The 18,192-nt window shown below is 46.8% G+C and overlaps 1 protein-coding gene across 1 annotated transcript; it reads right to left on the bottom strand.

The window, feature by feature from the left end:
- Positions 1-10,930: 10,930 nt before the first annotated feature.
- Positions 10,931-13,058, bottom strand: GPR25 (G protein-coupled receptor 25). Its single transcript, XM_060644055.3, has one exon. The coding sequence runs from the start codon at positions 12,946-12,948 to the stop codon at positions 11,845-11,847; it is 1,104 nt and encodes a 367-aa protein (XP_060500038.3). The 5' UTR covers positions 12,949-13,058; the 3' UTR covers positions 10,931-11,844.
- Between the last annotated feature and the right edge of the window lie 5,134 nt (positions 13,059-18,192).

The following is an 18,192-nucleotide window of genomic DNA, read 5'->3' as shown; positions in this document are numbered from 1 at the left end:
ATCATGGTGACATATCACTTGTAGATGTTTCAGAACGCATCTGTGAAAAAAATTGGACACTTTTCTTACATAATCACATGACTGTTATCACAATAACTCCTTAATATCACCTGACACCGAGTCACATTCAAAGCTCCCCAGTTGTCCCAACATGGTCTTTTCAAGTTGGTCCGTTTGTATCTGGATCCAAGTAAGGTCTACACTTTGCATTTGGCTCTTTTAATCCTGTGTCAGTCCCCTTCCTGCACCCGATTTTTTTCTTATCATGTCAGTGCCTTGTTGAAATCAGGTCAGTTGTCTCATGCCCTACATGCTGTGTTTTATCTGCTTGCCTCCTCACATTGTCATTTAACTTACTCCTGACCCCCGTGTTTCCTGTAACCTGGACATTAGCGGCAAAGGCTTAAATAGATTTCGGCTCATCATTTGTGGCAAGAACACCTCACAAGTGGTGCTGGGCATCCCATCCGCCTCGTCATCCTCCACCCTCACCCTCACCATCCTCGGTTGTCACATCGTGTTGTCTCTCTTATCACTGAGAACTAATCCCTGAGGTGACACGTCAGCATCTTGTAATAGTCCAGCTCTCGCCTCGTGGTTTTAGCACCCACCGATGATTGTTGCCTGAACCATTTTCTTAGAGGTTGCACAAGGTGATTTCTGTTTCTATTTAAAATAATCTTTTTCTGGGGCACCTGGGTGGCTCAGTAGGTTGAACATACGACTTTGGCCCAGGTCACAGTCTCGCAGCTCATGGGTTCGAGCCCTGCATCGGGCTCTGTGCTGACAGCTTAGAGCCTGGAGCCTGCTTCAGATTCTGTGTCTCCCTCTCTCTGGCCCTCCCCTACTCGTTCTCTCTCTCTCTCTTTCTCTCAAAAATAAATAAAAACATTTAAAAAATTTTTTTAATACACAAAATAAAAGAAATAAATAAAATAATGTTTTTCTTAAAAAGCAATAGACTGCATTATGATGTGAGCAATCACCTTCTTATTGAACTACCTTCCAAATTCAGATTGTGATATAAGAAAACCCCCAAAAGACGCCTGTATTGATTTATTATATTATATTTTAAAATAACTTCCTTATTCATGCAGTCTGCTGGGGAGCCCCTGGCAGGCTCTGGTCAGGAGTCTTTCAGGTCTTGAACCTCTGAGAGTACCCAGAGTATGTATGCATGGATTTCTCTCAGTGTAGGACCACAGAGAAACAGGTTTTTAAGTGTCAAAAAGCATTTATTAAGTGGGCTGAGAAGTGAAATTTACATTCAGACCTAATGTAAGTTGTTTGTCTTGCCTTGATCTCCTTTTGATGGGATTGGTTGTGGTAATGGATGGCATGGTCGAATTGTTGCCTTTGTGTGTGTGTGTGTGTGTGTGTGTGTGTGTATGGATTGTTTTGCTTTGATTGTTTAATTAGAATAATTTTTTTAATGTTTATTTATTTTTAAGAGAGAGAGGCAGAGAGAGCATGAGTAGGGAAGGGGCAGAGAGAGAAGGAGACACAGAATCTGAAGCAGGCTCCAGGCTCCGAGCTGTTAACACAGCTAACATGGGGCTCGAATCCACAAACCATGAGATCATGACCTGAGCCGGAGTCGGACACTTAACCGACTGATCCACCCAGGCGCCCTGATTGTTTAATTTTTAAATGATGGATATGTGTTTCCAGCCTTTTGATGAGTGCATTTTATAAAATATTTAAAATATTTTTGAAAGTAATAAATTCGATATATCTCTGGAAAACAGATTGGACCTGTATTCATGGGACTATGGAATCTTTGGTCTGACAGGGACCAGAGAGGTCCCCTCATCCTACCCCCACCCAGGGCTGACCGTCCACCGCTGGACACAGTTGTTCAGCAAGGCTGTTGCTGTGTATAAGTCTCTGAGTCCCACTCATTTCAGGGAATGCTTTGGGCTCAGCAGGAAATTCCCAGCCCTGAAAGACAGAATAACCTGGGTCTATACACAGGTTTTCACTCAAGAGACACTGTGATCAACCAATTCTCTGGAAATCAATGATCTACAAAAGTGACTTATTCATAGGACAGAAGTCTTTGTGTACTTTTTAGTTTCAAGAAAAAGGAAAGAAGAAAGATAACATTTTGCCCCCAATTAACGGTCCACATGGCTTTTATTTCCTTCTTTTACGCCAGTAAGCCCACATTTCCCGTCTTATTTGTGTGTGGAGGACAGAGACTCGAGCTTCGGTGGTTGTTCTGTAGAGGGACTGGAAGTCTTTAATTTCTGTAGCCCCATGGCCTCGCTTACTAACTGGCGCATCATAAATGCAAAATAAAAATGTGTTGAATCCATGAATTTGAGAAGAGAAATCCAAAGCCATGGTATAGTGCAGTTCCAACACAACACAACACAACACAACACAACAATAGTTTGTGTTGTTTGTTTTACTCCCAATAATTGTAGCAAACATACGATGCTTAATATGTGTCACATAGTTCTAAGCGCTTCCTATTTGAACACATTTAACTCCTTCACATGCCCACTGACATAAGAAGCATTGTTCCCATTTTCCAGATGAGGATTTTGAAGTGGAAAGGGTTGAATAACTTACCCAGGTAACAAAGAAAGTGAGAAGCAGAGCTGGAACTTGAACGCGGGCAGTGGCACTAGTTTACGGACTAAAGCCCTACGTTATATTGTTTTTCACCGTTGGTTCATTAGGGTCTAAAATAACAATAAACAACTACTGACATGCCCTTCATTCCACTAATGTGTAGTGCTACTTTTCAAAGTGCTTCCAAAATGCATTGTTCATGAGTCCATGGCCGCTGTTCTTGAGGTGAGGGGGTTTCCCTGTTTCTGCTCCTCACAGACCAGAAGAAGGTGATAGAATCCCACGAAGGCAGCGAAGGAGAGAGGCTAACGGAGGGGGAGCAGGTGTCAGGGAGTTTCGTTCGGTTTGGAACAGACGTTCAAAACCAGTCCTGAGCTAGATGGGAAAGCTGCTCACTGCAATGTATTTATCAAAGCGAAAGCTCTTGAGCAAGTTGAATGTCTAATATGGAGGATTGTTGTGTTACATGGTGGTTTACCCACAGAGGGAAACCTTCAAAAATGACCATTATGAAATCTACATAGGGGCAGAGAAAAACGTTTACAGTATATTCTGCAAAAACAAAACAAAACAAAACACAAAAAACACCCAACAGTGACAACAACCCCCAAACACCAGAATGTCTCATGAGTACAGCAATGTAAAATGTGACCATGATAGAGAAGGGCTCGGGAAGAGAATGTGCAAACAAGAAAATTACTGCGATTAGGGTGGAGGGTCTGGAATTATTTTACTCTTAATATGACATTTTCTCTCTTTATGCTAATAAGAACTTAAAAAATGAAACCTGAGAAGATTTGGAGCTATAGGTTATAAAAAAAAAACAAACCCAAGATTTTGTTTAAAAAGATAGAAATTCAGCAAGCCTTGTGACCTACATAGCATGTTGTGTCTTTGTGTGCATAGGGCCCAGTATGGGGCTAGTATAAGGCATGACCTTCTCGCTTTGGGGGGTTTGGGGGCTGCAGTGAAGAGACATATTGGATTAGAGAGGGGATGTGAGCATGCACATCATGAAGACAGTCATTTTCAGAGCAGGGTGACTGAGATTAATCACCCCGTGTCTAGCACATCTCCCTGGGGCAAACCACAGCCTCTACCAGACGCTGGCAGCCGTTGTCTCGGGTCTGCACTTCAGGCTTTGCTGCCCACCAAGGCCAAGCCCCTCCACTTTCGCTTGCCAGTTAGGACTATGCAGGCAACATGGTGGGTGTTCGCACTGTTTCTCCCATTTGGACCCCTTACCTTGGCACATCTGTGAAGAGCCCCATTCACCCTCTCAGTCAGATGCCCAAGTTCTCCTTAGTGAGAGGACCCTGATTATATTAGTCTGGATTCTCCAAAGAGACAGAACCAACGGAAGAGATATAGTTCTATATCTATTTATAGATCTATATCTAAATCCACCCATCTATCTATCCATCTGTCTCTAAAGACATTTATTATAAGAAATTGGCCCACGCCCCTGTGGAGGCTGAGAAGTCCCAAGATCTGCAGCTGGCAAGCTGGAGACCCGAGAGAGTCGATAATGTAAGTTCAAACCCAGTCTGAGTCCGCAGGAAGAAGACTGATGTCGCAGCTCAGACGGCAGAGAATAAATTCCCTCTTACTCAGTGTTTTTGTTCTCTTCAGGCCTTCGATGGATTGGATGAGGCCCCCCCCACCCCACCTCGGGGAGGGCAACCCACTGTACTGAGTCTGTTGATTCAAATATTAATCTCATACACACCTAGGGACACACTCAGAATAATATTTGACCAAATGTCTGGGCAACTCGTGGCCCAGTCAAGTTGACACATTAAATTAACCATCAATTAACCACTGATCTTTTGATAACAGAAGCAGGGTGATTTCTCTGCAGGGCCAGTAATGGTGGCCTTGACCTCAGTGTGCCCTTGGTTTAGTACTGATTAGTGATAAACAGGGCAAGGCAGGTGCTGGAGGAGGAGTGGAAGATGGAAACTGACTTGAGCTGTGGTCCAGGATGCATGGGATTTGTGTGCTGCTGTGTGTGTGTGACCCCGGCAAGTCATCAAACCTCTTGGGACTTTAGTTCCTCCATCTGTAAAATGGGGATAATAATACAAGCTCTTTAGAGAAGATACTTGCGCAAGTTACATAAACTCAACGAGACTCAACTCTTTAGTCTGTAGAACAGGGACAATAAATTCTATACCTCATAAAGTTGTTGTGAGGATAAATAAGACAATATATATAACCTTTAGCTCGATGCCTCTCATATAGTATGTGCTCAGTAAATATTAGCTGTCATTTTAACATCTCCTTCAGAGGGATGTTGTGATCACACATTATGTATAAAAAGTCTTTGGAATAATACAATAAGGTGGCATATTCTTTCAAAGTTTGGTGGAAACCAAACTGACAAAATGTTTGTTGAAATAATAATGCCTACACCTCTAGAGAGAATATAAATTTTTCAACAATTTGGCACAACGTACCAAAAGTCTCAAATTGTTTATAATCTTTGATGAATACTTTCACTTCTAGGAATTTGTCCTAAGAAATGAATAAAAGTTTGTTATAAAAATCTTTGTACAAGGATGTTCATCATAGAATTATTTATAAGGGTGAAAACTTGAAACAAGATTAGGGGCTTAGGGACTCCCAGCTGACTCAGTAAGAAGAGCATGTGATTCTTGATCTTGGGGTCGTGGGTTCAAACCCCAAGTTGGGTATAGAGACTACTAAAAAAATAAATAAACGTAATAAAAAAAGATTAGGGGCTTGGTTACATGAATGAGGTTTTATTTCATATATTGATGTAATGTTACCTTAAAAACATGTTTTAGAAAAATATCTAATGATATAAAATATAGTATATTGCTAAGTGAAGAAAGCAGGCTACAAAATAATGTATACATTGGTGCTTGGCTGGCTCAGTTGGTAGAGCTTGTGACTCTTAATCTCAGGGTGGTAAGTTTAAGCCCCACATTGGGTGTAGAGCCTACTCAATTAAAAAAATTATATTATAAATTTTATATTATAAATAAAAAAATGTATATCATATACATTATTTTGACACCAAAATAATGTATATGATATACATTCCACATATAGTTACTGAGTCCCAATTTTGTGCCAGGCACTGATTATACACTTGGGAACACAGTAGTCTTTGGTCTCATGTAGATTGTCCCCAATTTAGCTGAAAAAAAAAAAAAGGGCACGTCTGTATTATCATCTACATAGAAAAATATTCTAAGGTGTCTCTTCATGGTGTAATAATGGGTGTTTTTCATTTTTTCCTTTATGTGTTCCATAATATCCATTTTTATTAATAAAGGACCTGTGATTAATAATCAAGGGAAATTAGGGGAAAACTTAACGATTAGAGGAAAACTCTTAAAAATTAAAAAAAAATTTGAGTATAGCTGATGCACAATGTTACATTAATTTCGGGTGCACAACAGTGATTCAAAAACTATAGGTTATGCTGTGCTCACCAAGTGTATAGCTACCGTCTGTCACCATACAACACTATTACAATATCATTGACTATATTTCCTATACTGTACTTTTTATTCTCGTGACTTATTCATTCTGTAACTGGAAGCCTGTATCTCGCACTCCCCTTCACCTGTTTTGTGCATCCCCCCGTCCTTCGAGCAATCACCATTTTGTTCTGTGTATTTCTAGGCGTGAGTCTGCTTTTGTTTGCTTATTCATTTGCCTTATTTTTTCGATCCCCCATCTAAGTGAAATCAAACGGTGTTTGTCTTGGAAACTCTTAAAATTTTTAAGAGAGAGCCTGGGTCAGGGAGTCACTGAGTATGACTGGGTTCAGAATGGAGAGATCATCTCTTTGGGTCTCACACGGGCGGGATGGCAGGGGAAGAGAGGGTAGGAGAGTTAAACAAAGGTTTGAGCTGCGATGTTTGCTTCTCTGTGACCTTGACCAAGCCTCTTTACTTGTCAGTTTCATCATCAATACAATGGAGCTAATCGTTCCGGCTTGCTTCGGGGTCACAATAATTGATGAAATCATGTGTATGTGCTTTTTAAAAATTTGTGATGTGTTACAGAGACCTAAGTGGTGTTATTATTACCTTAAGCAAGTGACTTTCACCTCTGATCCTCAGTGTCTTCTTAGAACGGAGAAAATGGGTCTCTAGCTCTAAGTTACTGCGATGGAGTAAATGTGAATCTCAGGCACAGTCCACTCTCGTGGAAGATGTGATTAATTACACACCCAATAAACACTTTTTGACTTTGATGATAATGACGAGGAAGAGTGATTTCACATCTTTGCTTCCTCTTTTCCTCTCACTTACCAAACATTCCCTGCTCCTTTGGGTGTGGGTCTTTCTGTCATTCTCCCCATTGGACTGAGGCTGGAGGGCTCGATGCCCAGCAGGGGTGGTAGGGAGCTTCCTGCCGGCCACTCAGCCTGGGTAAGGGAGGGATTTAGATCTGATAAACTCTGCCACCTGAGATGTCCTCACAAGTGTCCAGAGCCCTCCCTTTACCCCCAGAGTGACATGGGGGGGGGGGGGTGACACGGGGGTGAGTCATATCACCAAGTACAGCTTTGCCAACTCTGCCATTCTTCTGAACTCCCCAGATCACTCATCACCCCGGGAGGCCCTGGGTTCCCACACTGTGCCCTGAGAAAGAACCCTGGGGTCAAAGGAGGTACCAAAAAAAAAAAAAAAAAAAAGCCCAGAATTAGTCACAAGAATGAAATCAGAATCACACACAGCCCATGTGCCCAGGCTTTGACCAGGTGCTGACCTTTTTTTTTTTTTTTTTTAATATATTTTTTTAAATTTGAGTATAGTTGATGCTAACCTTTTAAAAACCCAGAGCAGCTCCACCCTTCTTGTCTCCACAGAGAGGGCGAGGGCGAGGGCCTGGGTGGGGGTGGTGGTGACGGGGACGGGAAGGGGGCAGCCGGGCCTGGAACAAGACAATCCCAAGGGCGGGGCTCCTGTGGTTTGTTTGTCTAAAACACCACAGCTTGCAAAGTACTTTCAAGGACATGATTTCCTTTGATCTACCAGGCAGCCCAAGCAGACATGATCATCTCCATCCTTCAGATGAAGAAAGTGAGGCTCCTGAGGTGGAGAGATACCTCAGGACGGGTGGGCGGCCAGCTGGGACAGTGGGAGACCGGACCCAGGCTGATTTTAGCCCCAGCGCATCAGCGGTTTCACAGCCCTTTGACAACTGCCCTTAAAAAAAAGGTTCTAGAAAATTTCAAGAATGAAGAGAGGGAGGAGAGAAAGAATCTGTAGTTCCCTTACTTTGACACAATCACTGCTAACATTTATTGAATTCTCTAGACTTTCTTGTGTACCCTTTTCTCAAACATACATAAAATGCAATAACCTTCCTCTTCCTCTTCACAGTGCATCATATTATTTTATACTGCGATGTGGTTCTGATGAGCATTCCTTCGACAGGCAGTTCATGAGCGCCTACCGCATGCCCGGCAGTGTTCCAGGCACTGGGGATACAGCACTAAATAAAGCAGACAAACTCCTTTCACTATGGAGCCCATATTCTGATGGCAGAGACAAACAATGAACCAAAAAGTAAAATAGATGGCATTTCTTACCTTAGCACCAAGAGGAAAGAAACATACCTAGGATGCTTGAAACTTGTGCTAAAGAAAGAAAAGAGCAAAAGATAATTTTTATCCAGAGGACTTTGTGGCATATAATGTCTTGCTTCAACAAAACCAATGCTAACAATTATTTAGCTTGAAGTGTGGGGATATTTAACGCAAGTAATTTTGTCACCTTTTTTAAAATTTTTTTTAATGTTTTTTATTTATTTTTGAGAAGGAGAGATAGAGCGCAAGCAGGGGAGGGGCAGAGAGAGAGGGAGACACAGAATCTGAAGCAGGCTCCAGGCTCTGAGCTGTCAGCACAGAGCCCGACGTGGGGCTTGAACTCATGGACCACGAGATCATGACCTGAACTCAAGTTGGATGCTTAAGTGACTAAGCCACCCAGGTGCCCCTAAATTTCTTTTTTTTTTTAATGTTTATTTTTGAGAGGGGGGTAGGGAGAGGGGCAGAAAGATGGGGACAGAGGATCTGAAGAGGGCTCTGCGCTGACAGCAGTGAGTCTGAAGCGGGGCTCAAACCCCCGAGAACCATATGATGACGATGAAGCTGGACGTTCAACTGACTGAGCCACCCAGGTACCTGTTACCTTCTTTTCATTTACTGTCAACGTTTTCCAATCTGACATTAAAGCAACATCTTAAAATTTGCATAACAACAGTCCCATATACTAACGAGGGCATTACACCACTGTTGAACATTCAGGTTGTTTCTTTCAGGCGTAAGTCTTTCAGAATGTCTTAGAACTCAGTGCATCAAACTTGTTTTATTCAGGAGTACTGGCTTAGAAGAGAGTGGCAGACAAGAAAGCACAGGGTAAAAGGAATGAACATTTTGGGGGGATGGGATATGAATATTTTTAAAGCTGTGGATATTGATTGACAAATTGCTTACTTCTTTTTTTAAGTAGGACTACCCTTAATTTTTTTTTTTTTTTTTTTTTTTTTTTTGAGAGAGTGTGTCTGTGCACCTAAGTGTGGGAGGAGCGGAGAGAGAGGGAGACAGAGAGAATCCCAAGCAGGTTCCACGCTTAGCGTGGAACCCATCCGGGGACTCGATCTCACGAACCCAGAGTTCGTGATCGGAGCCAAAATTAAGAATCAGAGTCTTAACTGACTGAGCCATCCAGGCCCCCCAACTGACAAATTACTTTCTAAAAGAATCTGCCACTTACACACCTCCCAGCAATCTGTGTGGGAGTACTTATTTAACCCGTTCTTTCCTGAACCTGTGCCTCATCTGCCTCAGTGGCAACTGGAAGTTTACTGGTCCTCTTTCATTCCTGAGTATAAAAGAAAATTGCCAAGGGACACATGGCAGACGAATTCAGTGACCTACCCAAACGACGGAAGAGAACTTTCTCTCCCCATCAGCTATAGTTCTGCAGTGGGAGAGAAACACTGAGTTTCAATAATTCCTGCAGGGGGGGCTATGAAAACTCAGGCATGGAGAAGCCTTCTTCCTGCCTGCCTTCAGGGAGCCCAACTGGTAAATCAGGAGAAGTAAATTGGCAGGAGTGGAGGTGGGGACTCACTCACAACAGCCTCGTCGTTGGACGTTTTGCCACATGCAGACCCAGACGAGAGCCGGCTCCCCCATCCTGCAGCCCCACCATATGACACAGAATAATTTCTTGCCCAGAGAGGAACGGTGAGGATGAGAAGAGCCCTGATATACTTGAGTTCTTAAACCTTAGTGTGTCTGAAATTTGTCCCACTGGCACCAGCAACCCCACAGGCTGCAAGGCTTGTGACTCTCTGGGTATGTGGGAGGAATGTGGTTAACGTTTCTTAACAGCCTCACCTGCTAGGGGCAGCTGACAGGTGGGGTCAAGGTGGAGTGTGACATTCAATGCGCTCTAATCCAACAGCCCCAAATGCTGAACGCAAATGCAGGTATTAGGTAGGGGGTTAAGCAGCTTGAGAATGAATGCCCAGGATACAGACGCAACCTCACATTGCCGTGCTGATCTGAGTGGACACTGCCCCCAGAGCCTACAACTTTATGATTGGCCTGGTGGGGATCTGGCTGGGAGGTGGTTTTCAAGAATTACATTCCTTTCCCTGCCCCGACTAACATTTCTTTAGGCCAAATCCCCTTAAATCAAAAGTACACACACCGAATTTCCAAACCCTCCAGAAACCTTAAGGGGTAAGTTATAGTCAGAAAATGGATAGATGGGCCCAAAAAGGATAGGAAAAAATGCCCAATACATACTTAAAATAGCACATTGACAGATACCCTTTTTCAAGTGACACCTGGCTGGCAGACGCTCTTAAATCTGTTTTTATTCTCCCCGTAACCTTCAAAATGTGAAACGTCCTTTAAAATAATAAGAGTAAATGGGCGCCCGGGTGGCTCAGCCGGTTGGGCGTCTGACTTCGGCTCAGGTCTCACAGTTTGTGAGTTCGAGCCCCGAGTCAGGCTCTGTGCTGTCAGCTTGGGGCCTGAAGCCTGCTTCAGATTCTGTGTCTCCGTGTCTCTCTCTGCCCCTCCCCCTCTTGTGCTCTCTGTCTCTCAAAAATAAATAAATGTAAAAATTTAAAACAAATTGAAATAATAAGAGTAAGTGATTTGCTGCCTTTCTGTAGGATCACTGCACCCACAGGTGGTACAGGTCTTTGACCTCACACCAAATTCTGATCATCCTGAGGGCAGCCTCAGCTACTGGCTCGAATTTTGTCTGGCGCAGTATTGGATTTGCCTCCTGATGCTCATTTCACTCCCATTGCTCAAGTAAAAAAAGACACGGTTGTCAGATTCAGGCTAGCAACAGTGTTTATTGAGAAAGGTGAACTGATGCAAGAGATTCTGGTGTCCCTGGCCAAGTGACAGAGACTCTGGTGAACGATTTCAGAATCTTCTGTCCAGAGGGAAGGGCCGAGATACTTTCCAGGGTGAGTCCTTCAGCTTCGTGGGAATGGGGAGAAGATACAAAACCAGGGCAGGCCAAGCACATGTAGGGAAATTGTCCGGAGGGATAAACTGGGCAGCTCACGCTGGGGCTGGTTCCCATGGCTTTGGTGAGCTTTGAAAACGAAAGTCTGAACTGATAGTGACTAATGATACAGCAAAGACAGCTACAAAGATGACTAAGTACGAAAGGGCTGTCGATTCCCATATTCTATAGAAATTTTGGAGAATGAGCGGGCCAGAGAGTCCGACTTCGAGAAGGTATTTCTCAGAAGGTAGTAGCTATTTGTAGGGGTTCAGAGAAAGCATAGCCGGAGACAACAGTCACTCTTGGGGGAGTCTGGGTTTGGTATTCTGGCCAGTGTTATTCCCGATGGGGCAGAGGAGGAAACCCACTTCTCCTTCTACTTGGCGAACATGTATGTGGGCGTCCAGATTGCTGTCTGCACGGTCTCACAGGACCTTTATGGGACTGGAGAAAATTACCCCCCCCCCCCCAAGCCCACTGGGCTGAGAGAACAGCTGGTCTCAGCCGACTGGTTTGGGGGCGGGGGTGGGAGAGAGTTCAAAAGGCGCTGAGGTTCTGAGAAAGCTAATGAAGGAGACCCTGGGAGTCCAGGCAGCGCCGGCTGGGGCGGCCCGCAGCCAGCAGAGAAGGCATGTCTGGGGAAGCCGGCACCACCCCCACCCCCCACGCACTCCCGCGGGTCTCGTCCCCCCCCGCGGGCTCCGGGGCCGCCACCTCCACCGGGCCGGGGCGGCTACGGCACTGCCGAGCCAGCGTTCGCCGTCCGGGCTCGCTCCCAGCTGCCGGCCGGACTCCGGAACACTGAGCTGTCGTCCCTGCAGAGCGAGGACACCGAGCTGCCCCTGCGCGCCGGGCGGTCGGCGCGCAAGCAGACTCCGCGCCAGGCCCGGGCGCGGAACGAACGGTCCAGCAGCAGGTAGATGAGCGGGTTGGCGCAGCTGTTGACGAAGGCCAGGCAGGTGGCGATGCTGAGGCCCCAGCGCAGCGCCAGCAGCAGGCCGCAGGGCAGCGGCACCGCCCCCAGGCGCGCCAGGTGGAAGACGGCCCGCAGGGCGCCGAAGGGCAGCCAGGAGCCCACGAACGCGCTCTCGACGGCGAAGATGATGCGCAGCGAGTTCCTCCGGGCCCGGCCCAGGTGCGGCGGCCGGCGCAGGCGGCAGGAGATGCGGCAGTAGCAGACCAGGGTGACGCCCAGGGGCAGCACGCAGGTGAGCAGCAGCACCAGCAGGCTCAGGCCCTGGAAGGCGTCGGAGGGCTCCTCCCCGCACTGGCTGCCCCCGCCGCCGGGGAGGGGCTGCAGGCCCCGGTAGGCCAGGGAGGGCAGGCCGGCCAGGAGCGCCACGGCCCACACGCCGCAGCAGACGGCCAGCGCGCAGCGCGGGGTGCGCAGGGGCCGCGCGTCGAGCAGCTTCACCACCGCCAGGTAGCGGTCCACGCTCAGGCCCGCCAGCAGCAGCGCGCCTGCGCAGCGCGTGCCGGCCAGCGCGAAGCCGCTGAGCTTGCAGAGGCCCTCGCCGAAGGGCCAGCGGCCGCCGCTCGCCGCCGCCGCCGCCCACAGCGGCAGCGTGAGCACGAAGCCCAGGTCGGCGGCGGCCAGGTGCAGCACGAAGGTGTCCACGAGGCGCCGCGGGCCAGGCCGCGCGGCCAGCAGCCACACCACGAAGGCGTTGCCCAGCAGGCCCACCACGAAGGCCGCCAGGTAGAGCGCGGGGATGTAGGCGTAGCCGTAGGGCAGGTCCGGGGCCAGGCAAGGCTCCAGCTCCTCCAGGGCGCCGGACCCCGAGTAGTCCCAGGACGCCGTCCCGGGGCTGGGGCTCCTGGGCTCGGTGGGGTGCATGGCGGGGGCCGTCGGGCCTGTGCCGGACGCAGCCTGGGTGCGGGCTCTCCCAGGGAGAGGTGGGGGGTTGCTCTTCACGGCCGGTGCCCAGCACCTCCCTTCCTGCCACCCTCGACCCAGGCAAATGCGTGGGCAGGAAGGTGGGGGAGGAGGGGGTGGAGTGGGAGGGGCAGGCTCGTGGGGGTAGAGGCCTACGATTTGGGGCTGGCCCCAGGGGAAAGACGGGGACCTGGCGGAGGGGGGCTTCACAGCTGGATCCTCCGAGGACAAGGCCTCGGGGCTGGGAGACCCGCTCTGCCCCCCCAGGGGGAGTCTGATGTCAGGTTGCAACAGGTGGCGGGTGCCCGAGAGCCTTCCTCCCTTCTCGTCCCCCACTTCGCTCCTTCCCATGCTCCGCGCTGCTGCTTTCTCTAGTTTTATTAGGGGCGAGGGCCTAGAACCCCAGCTGAGGGTTTTGTAAGGCTAGTGCCTCAGCCTGCTGCGGGCCCCCCGTCCTCTAGGAAAGAGGGGTTCTGCTATCTGGTGTGCAACGGGGTCGGGGTGAACTGGGGAGCCTGTGGCTTCGGGGCCTGCCTCCTAAGCAGGCATCGGCCATCAGAGCTCTTCAGCTGTTGTAGGTTCAATGTCTTAACTCAAACAGTGGCTTTTCTGACCAAATCAAGTCTTCATGGAGCCACGTGGGAAGGTTTTCAGCTAGAGAGGGAGAGCTACCCAGCTAGAAAGGATCAGAGCCTGGGATTTTAATCGCAGCTCTTCTCTATCTGCCCTCATCTGGCCAAACGTCCCTATTAAGCCAAACACAGAAGTAAGCTCAGTACAAAAGATGAGTCAAGATGGTACCCAATTTCGCCGCACATTAGTTGTCTTTAATTAGGAGTCAGGAGTTTAGAGGAGGATGAAATCCCTTACCTACTGAGGGAGTCAGGGGAAGATTCATGAAAGGGTGGGAATGATGCCTGACTTTGAAAGGAATGGTGGCCCCAGGAGAGGATGGGTGAGAGAAAGCTCACCCTTACTCCAGAAGGTGCCCTTTCTTCTCCTCATTTTGTTTTGTTGATGATTTCCTTGGTTGCGCAGAAGGCTTCCTTTTTTATCTTTTCAAAAAGTTTTTATAATTTTAAAAATTATTTTTAATTGGATTATTTGTGTTTTGTGTTTAAAGTATAGTTGACATACAATATTAGATGAATTTCGGGTGCACAACATAGTGATTTGACAATTGCATAGTGCTCACCATGAGTGTAGTTATCACGTCACCATGCAACATTATGACAATATTACTGACTATATTCCCTATGCGGTACTTTGCATGCCTGTGACTTATTTGTTTTATAACTGTGACTTATTTGTTTTTATTTGTACTTCTTAATCCCCTACCTAATTTGCCCACCCTCCAACCTTCCTCCTCTCTGGCGACCACGAGTTCTCTGTATTTGTGAGTCTATTTCTGTTGTTTATTTGTGGGGTTTTTTTGTTTTGTTTTGGATTCCACATATAAGTGAAATCAAATGGCATTTGCTTTTCTCTGAATATTTTACTTGGCAGGATCTTGGTCTTTTTTTATGGCTGATTAATATTTCATTACATAGAATTAGCGTATACATAGACAGTGCGTGTGTATATATACTTACATATATATGTATATATACACACACACCACATTTCCTTTGTTGATTTGTCTACCAATAGACACAAGTTGCTTCCATATCTGGACTATTGTAAATAATGCTGTAATGAGCATAGGAGTGTAAGTATCTTTTTTAATTAGTGCTTTCATTTTTTCTGGGTAGATTCCCAAATGTGTGGTATTTCTGTTTTTATTGAGGAAACTTCATACTGTTTTCCATAGTGATTGCACCTGTTCGCATTCCCACCGGCAGTGCATGGAGGTTCTCTTTCCTCCACATCCTTGCCAACACTTGTTATTTCTTGTCTTTTTGGTATTAGCCGCTTTGACTGGTGTGAGGTGATCTCTCGTGGTGTTTTTGATTTGCAATTCCTCGACGATTAGTGATGTTGAGTATCTTTTTATGTGTCTGTTAGTCATCTGTATGTCTTCTTTAGAAAAATGTTTGCTCATGTCCTCTGCCCATTTTTTAGATTGGATTCTTTGGAGCGCCTGGGTGGCTCAGTTGGTTGAGTGTCTGACTTCAGCTCAGGTCATGGTCTCATGGTTCATGAGTTCGAGCCCCGCCCCAGGTTCTGTGCTAACAAACAGCTCAGAGCCTGGAGCCTGCTTCAGATTCAGTATCTGCCCCTGCCCCCCCACCCCCCCCCCCCCTGCCCCAGCTCATGCTCTGTTTCTCATAAATAAATGTTAAAAAATTTTTTTTAAATTGGATTATTTGTGTTTTCTGGTGTTGAGCTGTAAGTTCTTTATGTATATCGGGTATTAACTCCATATCAGATACATCAGTTGCAAATACCTGCTCCCATTCGGTAGGTTGCGTTTTCATTTTGTTGATGGCTTCCTTTGCTGTGCAAAAGCTCTTTATTTTGGTATGGTCCTGCTTGTTTATCTTTGCTTTAGTTCTGGGTCCGAATTCTTCCTAGCAGACATCCCTCCCATGAGATGCTGTGCTGGAACCCATGTTTCAATATGTGTGCTCTCCCAGACCCCACCACACTGTCACCACGAGCGAGTGACTGACCCATTGGGTGGATTATCAGTTTTATTTGATTCAGTTCACTTAACAGTGAGCTCCTTCGTGTGGCAGGCACTGTTTTCAGGCATTGAGACAGAGATGCCACCTTGACCTTGGAAGTTCGTTGTTTAGGCAGGGGAGATAGATACATATACAGTATGTGCAGGGGCCAACCTGCCAGAAGTCAAACTGGTAAATGTGAAAAGCAAAGTTCTCTTGGAGCTTAGAGGAAAGAACAGTTACTTCTGAAGGGAGGGGGTATCAGAAAAGGTCTTCCAGGAGATGGCCCTTGAGTTTAGGTCCAGGAAGGAGCTGAAGGGTGAACAGAGCAGTAGTGCATGGGCCCAGTGTGACCAGAGCCAAGGTGGGAGGAGGGTGGCAGGAGAGGAAGCAGGGAGCAGATCACAGGGTGATCTTGATTTCATTCTGTAGGTAGTGGAGAGCCACTGGACCTTTGAGAGTAGGGCATGACATCCATCTGTTTTGAAAGGATCACTGGCAGAACTATGGATTGGACAGGGTGGAGGCCCAGGCCCCAGAGTGGACTATTGTGATTATTTGTGTGGGGATAGGGAGCATATGAAATAGATTACTGGCAGTGGGGACAGAAAAACGAGGATCTGTTCAAGAGATCATCATAACACTGTGGATCTCAGCAGAGAGGAGTCAAAAGATGGGTCTGGGTGGCTGTGTTTGGGAACTGTATGAATGCTGTTCATTGGGCCCGGGAATACAGAGAGGCTTGTGTGTGTATGGATTCTGTTTCTTGTTGATTTGAGGTCGGGTGATGAAATCATGTATGATCAAACCGGAGCACTTCTGAGAGTGAAAAAGGATCTATGGTAATTAACTCAGGCCACAAACCAGGACTGTTCTGGGCAAACCGGGACATACGGTCACCCTAGCTTGAGGTCCCTGTGGCCCATGGGAATGCCCAGGGAGTGGGAAAAATTACGGAGAGTTGGGCATGTCTGTGTCTAGGCTGTTCTTGTCAAGACTGTTTCTGCCCAGCCAATTACAAGAGGGGGACAGGCACGCAGGAGAAGAGGCCAGGGAGTCGTTGGTTTCTGGCCCGTCCCTCCATGGGCATCCCAAACCTCAGGCTTGAGTTTCCTCTGAAGACCACCCAGAGAGGGTGAGAACCTGTGGGCTGCTGGAGACTCAGAGCAGTTTTTCTAATGTCTGGTCACACGGTTGCTGGTGAGTGGCACTGAGGCTGGGTGGCCTAGGGGGCCTCAGCCTCCTCCCCTACAAGGCTGGCAAGGACAGTGCTTGCTTGCCAGAGCCTGGGGACAATCGGGGACGGGCCCGGTGCTGCTGGACTTCACCTCCCCTCAGGCACAGTCAGTCTGGGGCAGAGAAGGCATGAGTGACCGTGAAAGCTAGAGATGAATGGGCCAGGAAACCACCAGGTGAGAAAGAAGAATGGGGCAGGGGACTGAGAGGGAAGCCTAGGCAGGGGATTGAGGGGGAAGGAGAAGTAGGTTGTTTAGCAAAAACACAGAGATTCTGGCTTCCTGGGGCTATGGTCCTATACCCGAGGGAAGTCATGGCCTAGAGCCACGTGGTGGATTCTCTGTGCCATGGCCAAGTCCTGTGGGCCTTTGTGGACCTGTCTGGAGGGGAGGAGGCATCAAAGACCGGATAGATTTCTATCCAACTTACAGTGACCAAGGCTAACTAACTCCACGATACTCTCTCTCTTCTCCTCCTCAGGGGGACTCCCCACAGGATTAGAAACAAGCCAACGAATAGAATATTCTTCCTGCTTAGCTGAGAATCTTGGCCAGTCTCTGACAGGTGTCAACAAAGCAAAGCAGAAGTGGTCTTCCCTCGTTCTCCGTCTTGCCCTCAGGAGCCTTCTCTGGCCTCCGTACCTTATGGGCCTTCCTCTCTCTGGACCGACTTTGTTATGTGGGTCAGCCTCGCCTTGCGCATAGAGCTTCTCTCTGTCCATCACCATGATTGGTACGAGCCTGAGAACAAGCTACGTAACAAAATACCCATTGCTTTGAACTAGGTTACTTTCAAGAGTAGGTTCCTTTAATTTCTGCCCTTTTATGAGCTATATGTGTAAGCTCTTACATCTTCTCCCCCGCCAATTTTAATGTTTCCGTACACAGAATTTTAACCTTTAGGGAAAATTTTGAACGTTATATTTGCCTTTTTCATGATAAAAGCCATATAACTAGATTGCAGAATATAAAACAAGCCAAGTCCACTCAGGCCTGGTACTGCACTTTGGTGAATTTCTTTCCGACCAGAGAAGGAGAGAATTTATTTGTAATCCCATATTCTTAGATTTTTTTTTCACATTCCATTTCAGAGGTTCTCCACATATTTTTTTACACAGCTACTTCAGAGTCATTTGTAATTAGAATGTACATACTTTTATAGGCTGCTTTTTTCGATTAATGCCATATAAATCTGCATTTTTCTCGGCTGCTTCTAATACTTTGATTTTGAATATTTTGGATTTTTCTAGTGTTGTTTTTTTGGTTTTTTTTTTTTTTTTTTGCTGTTCTAGAAATTTGTAACAAATAGTTGCACTTATGAACTTTTTCTTTCACATTGTTCTCATGATATAAGGTAAAAGTCT

Source organism: Panthera onca, chromosome F1, assembly GCF_046562875.1.
Source record: "Panthera onca isolate mPanOnc1 chromosome F1, mPanOnc1 haplotype 2, whole genome shotgun sequence".
Lineage (NCBI taxonomy): Eukaryota > Metazoa > Chordata > Mammalia > Carnivora > Felidae > Panthera > Panthera onca.
Note: the sequence above shows the minus strand (reverse complement) of the source record. Positions and strands in the feature narration are given on the sequence as shown.

Bases quoted from the DNA above. Each gene is read 5' to 3' on its own strand.
- GPR25 (XM_060644055.3), bottom strand. From the start codon at position 12,948: ATGCACCCCACCGAGCCCAGGAGCCCCAGCCCCGGGACGGCGTCCTGG.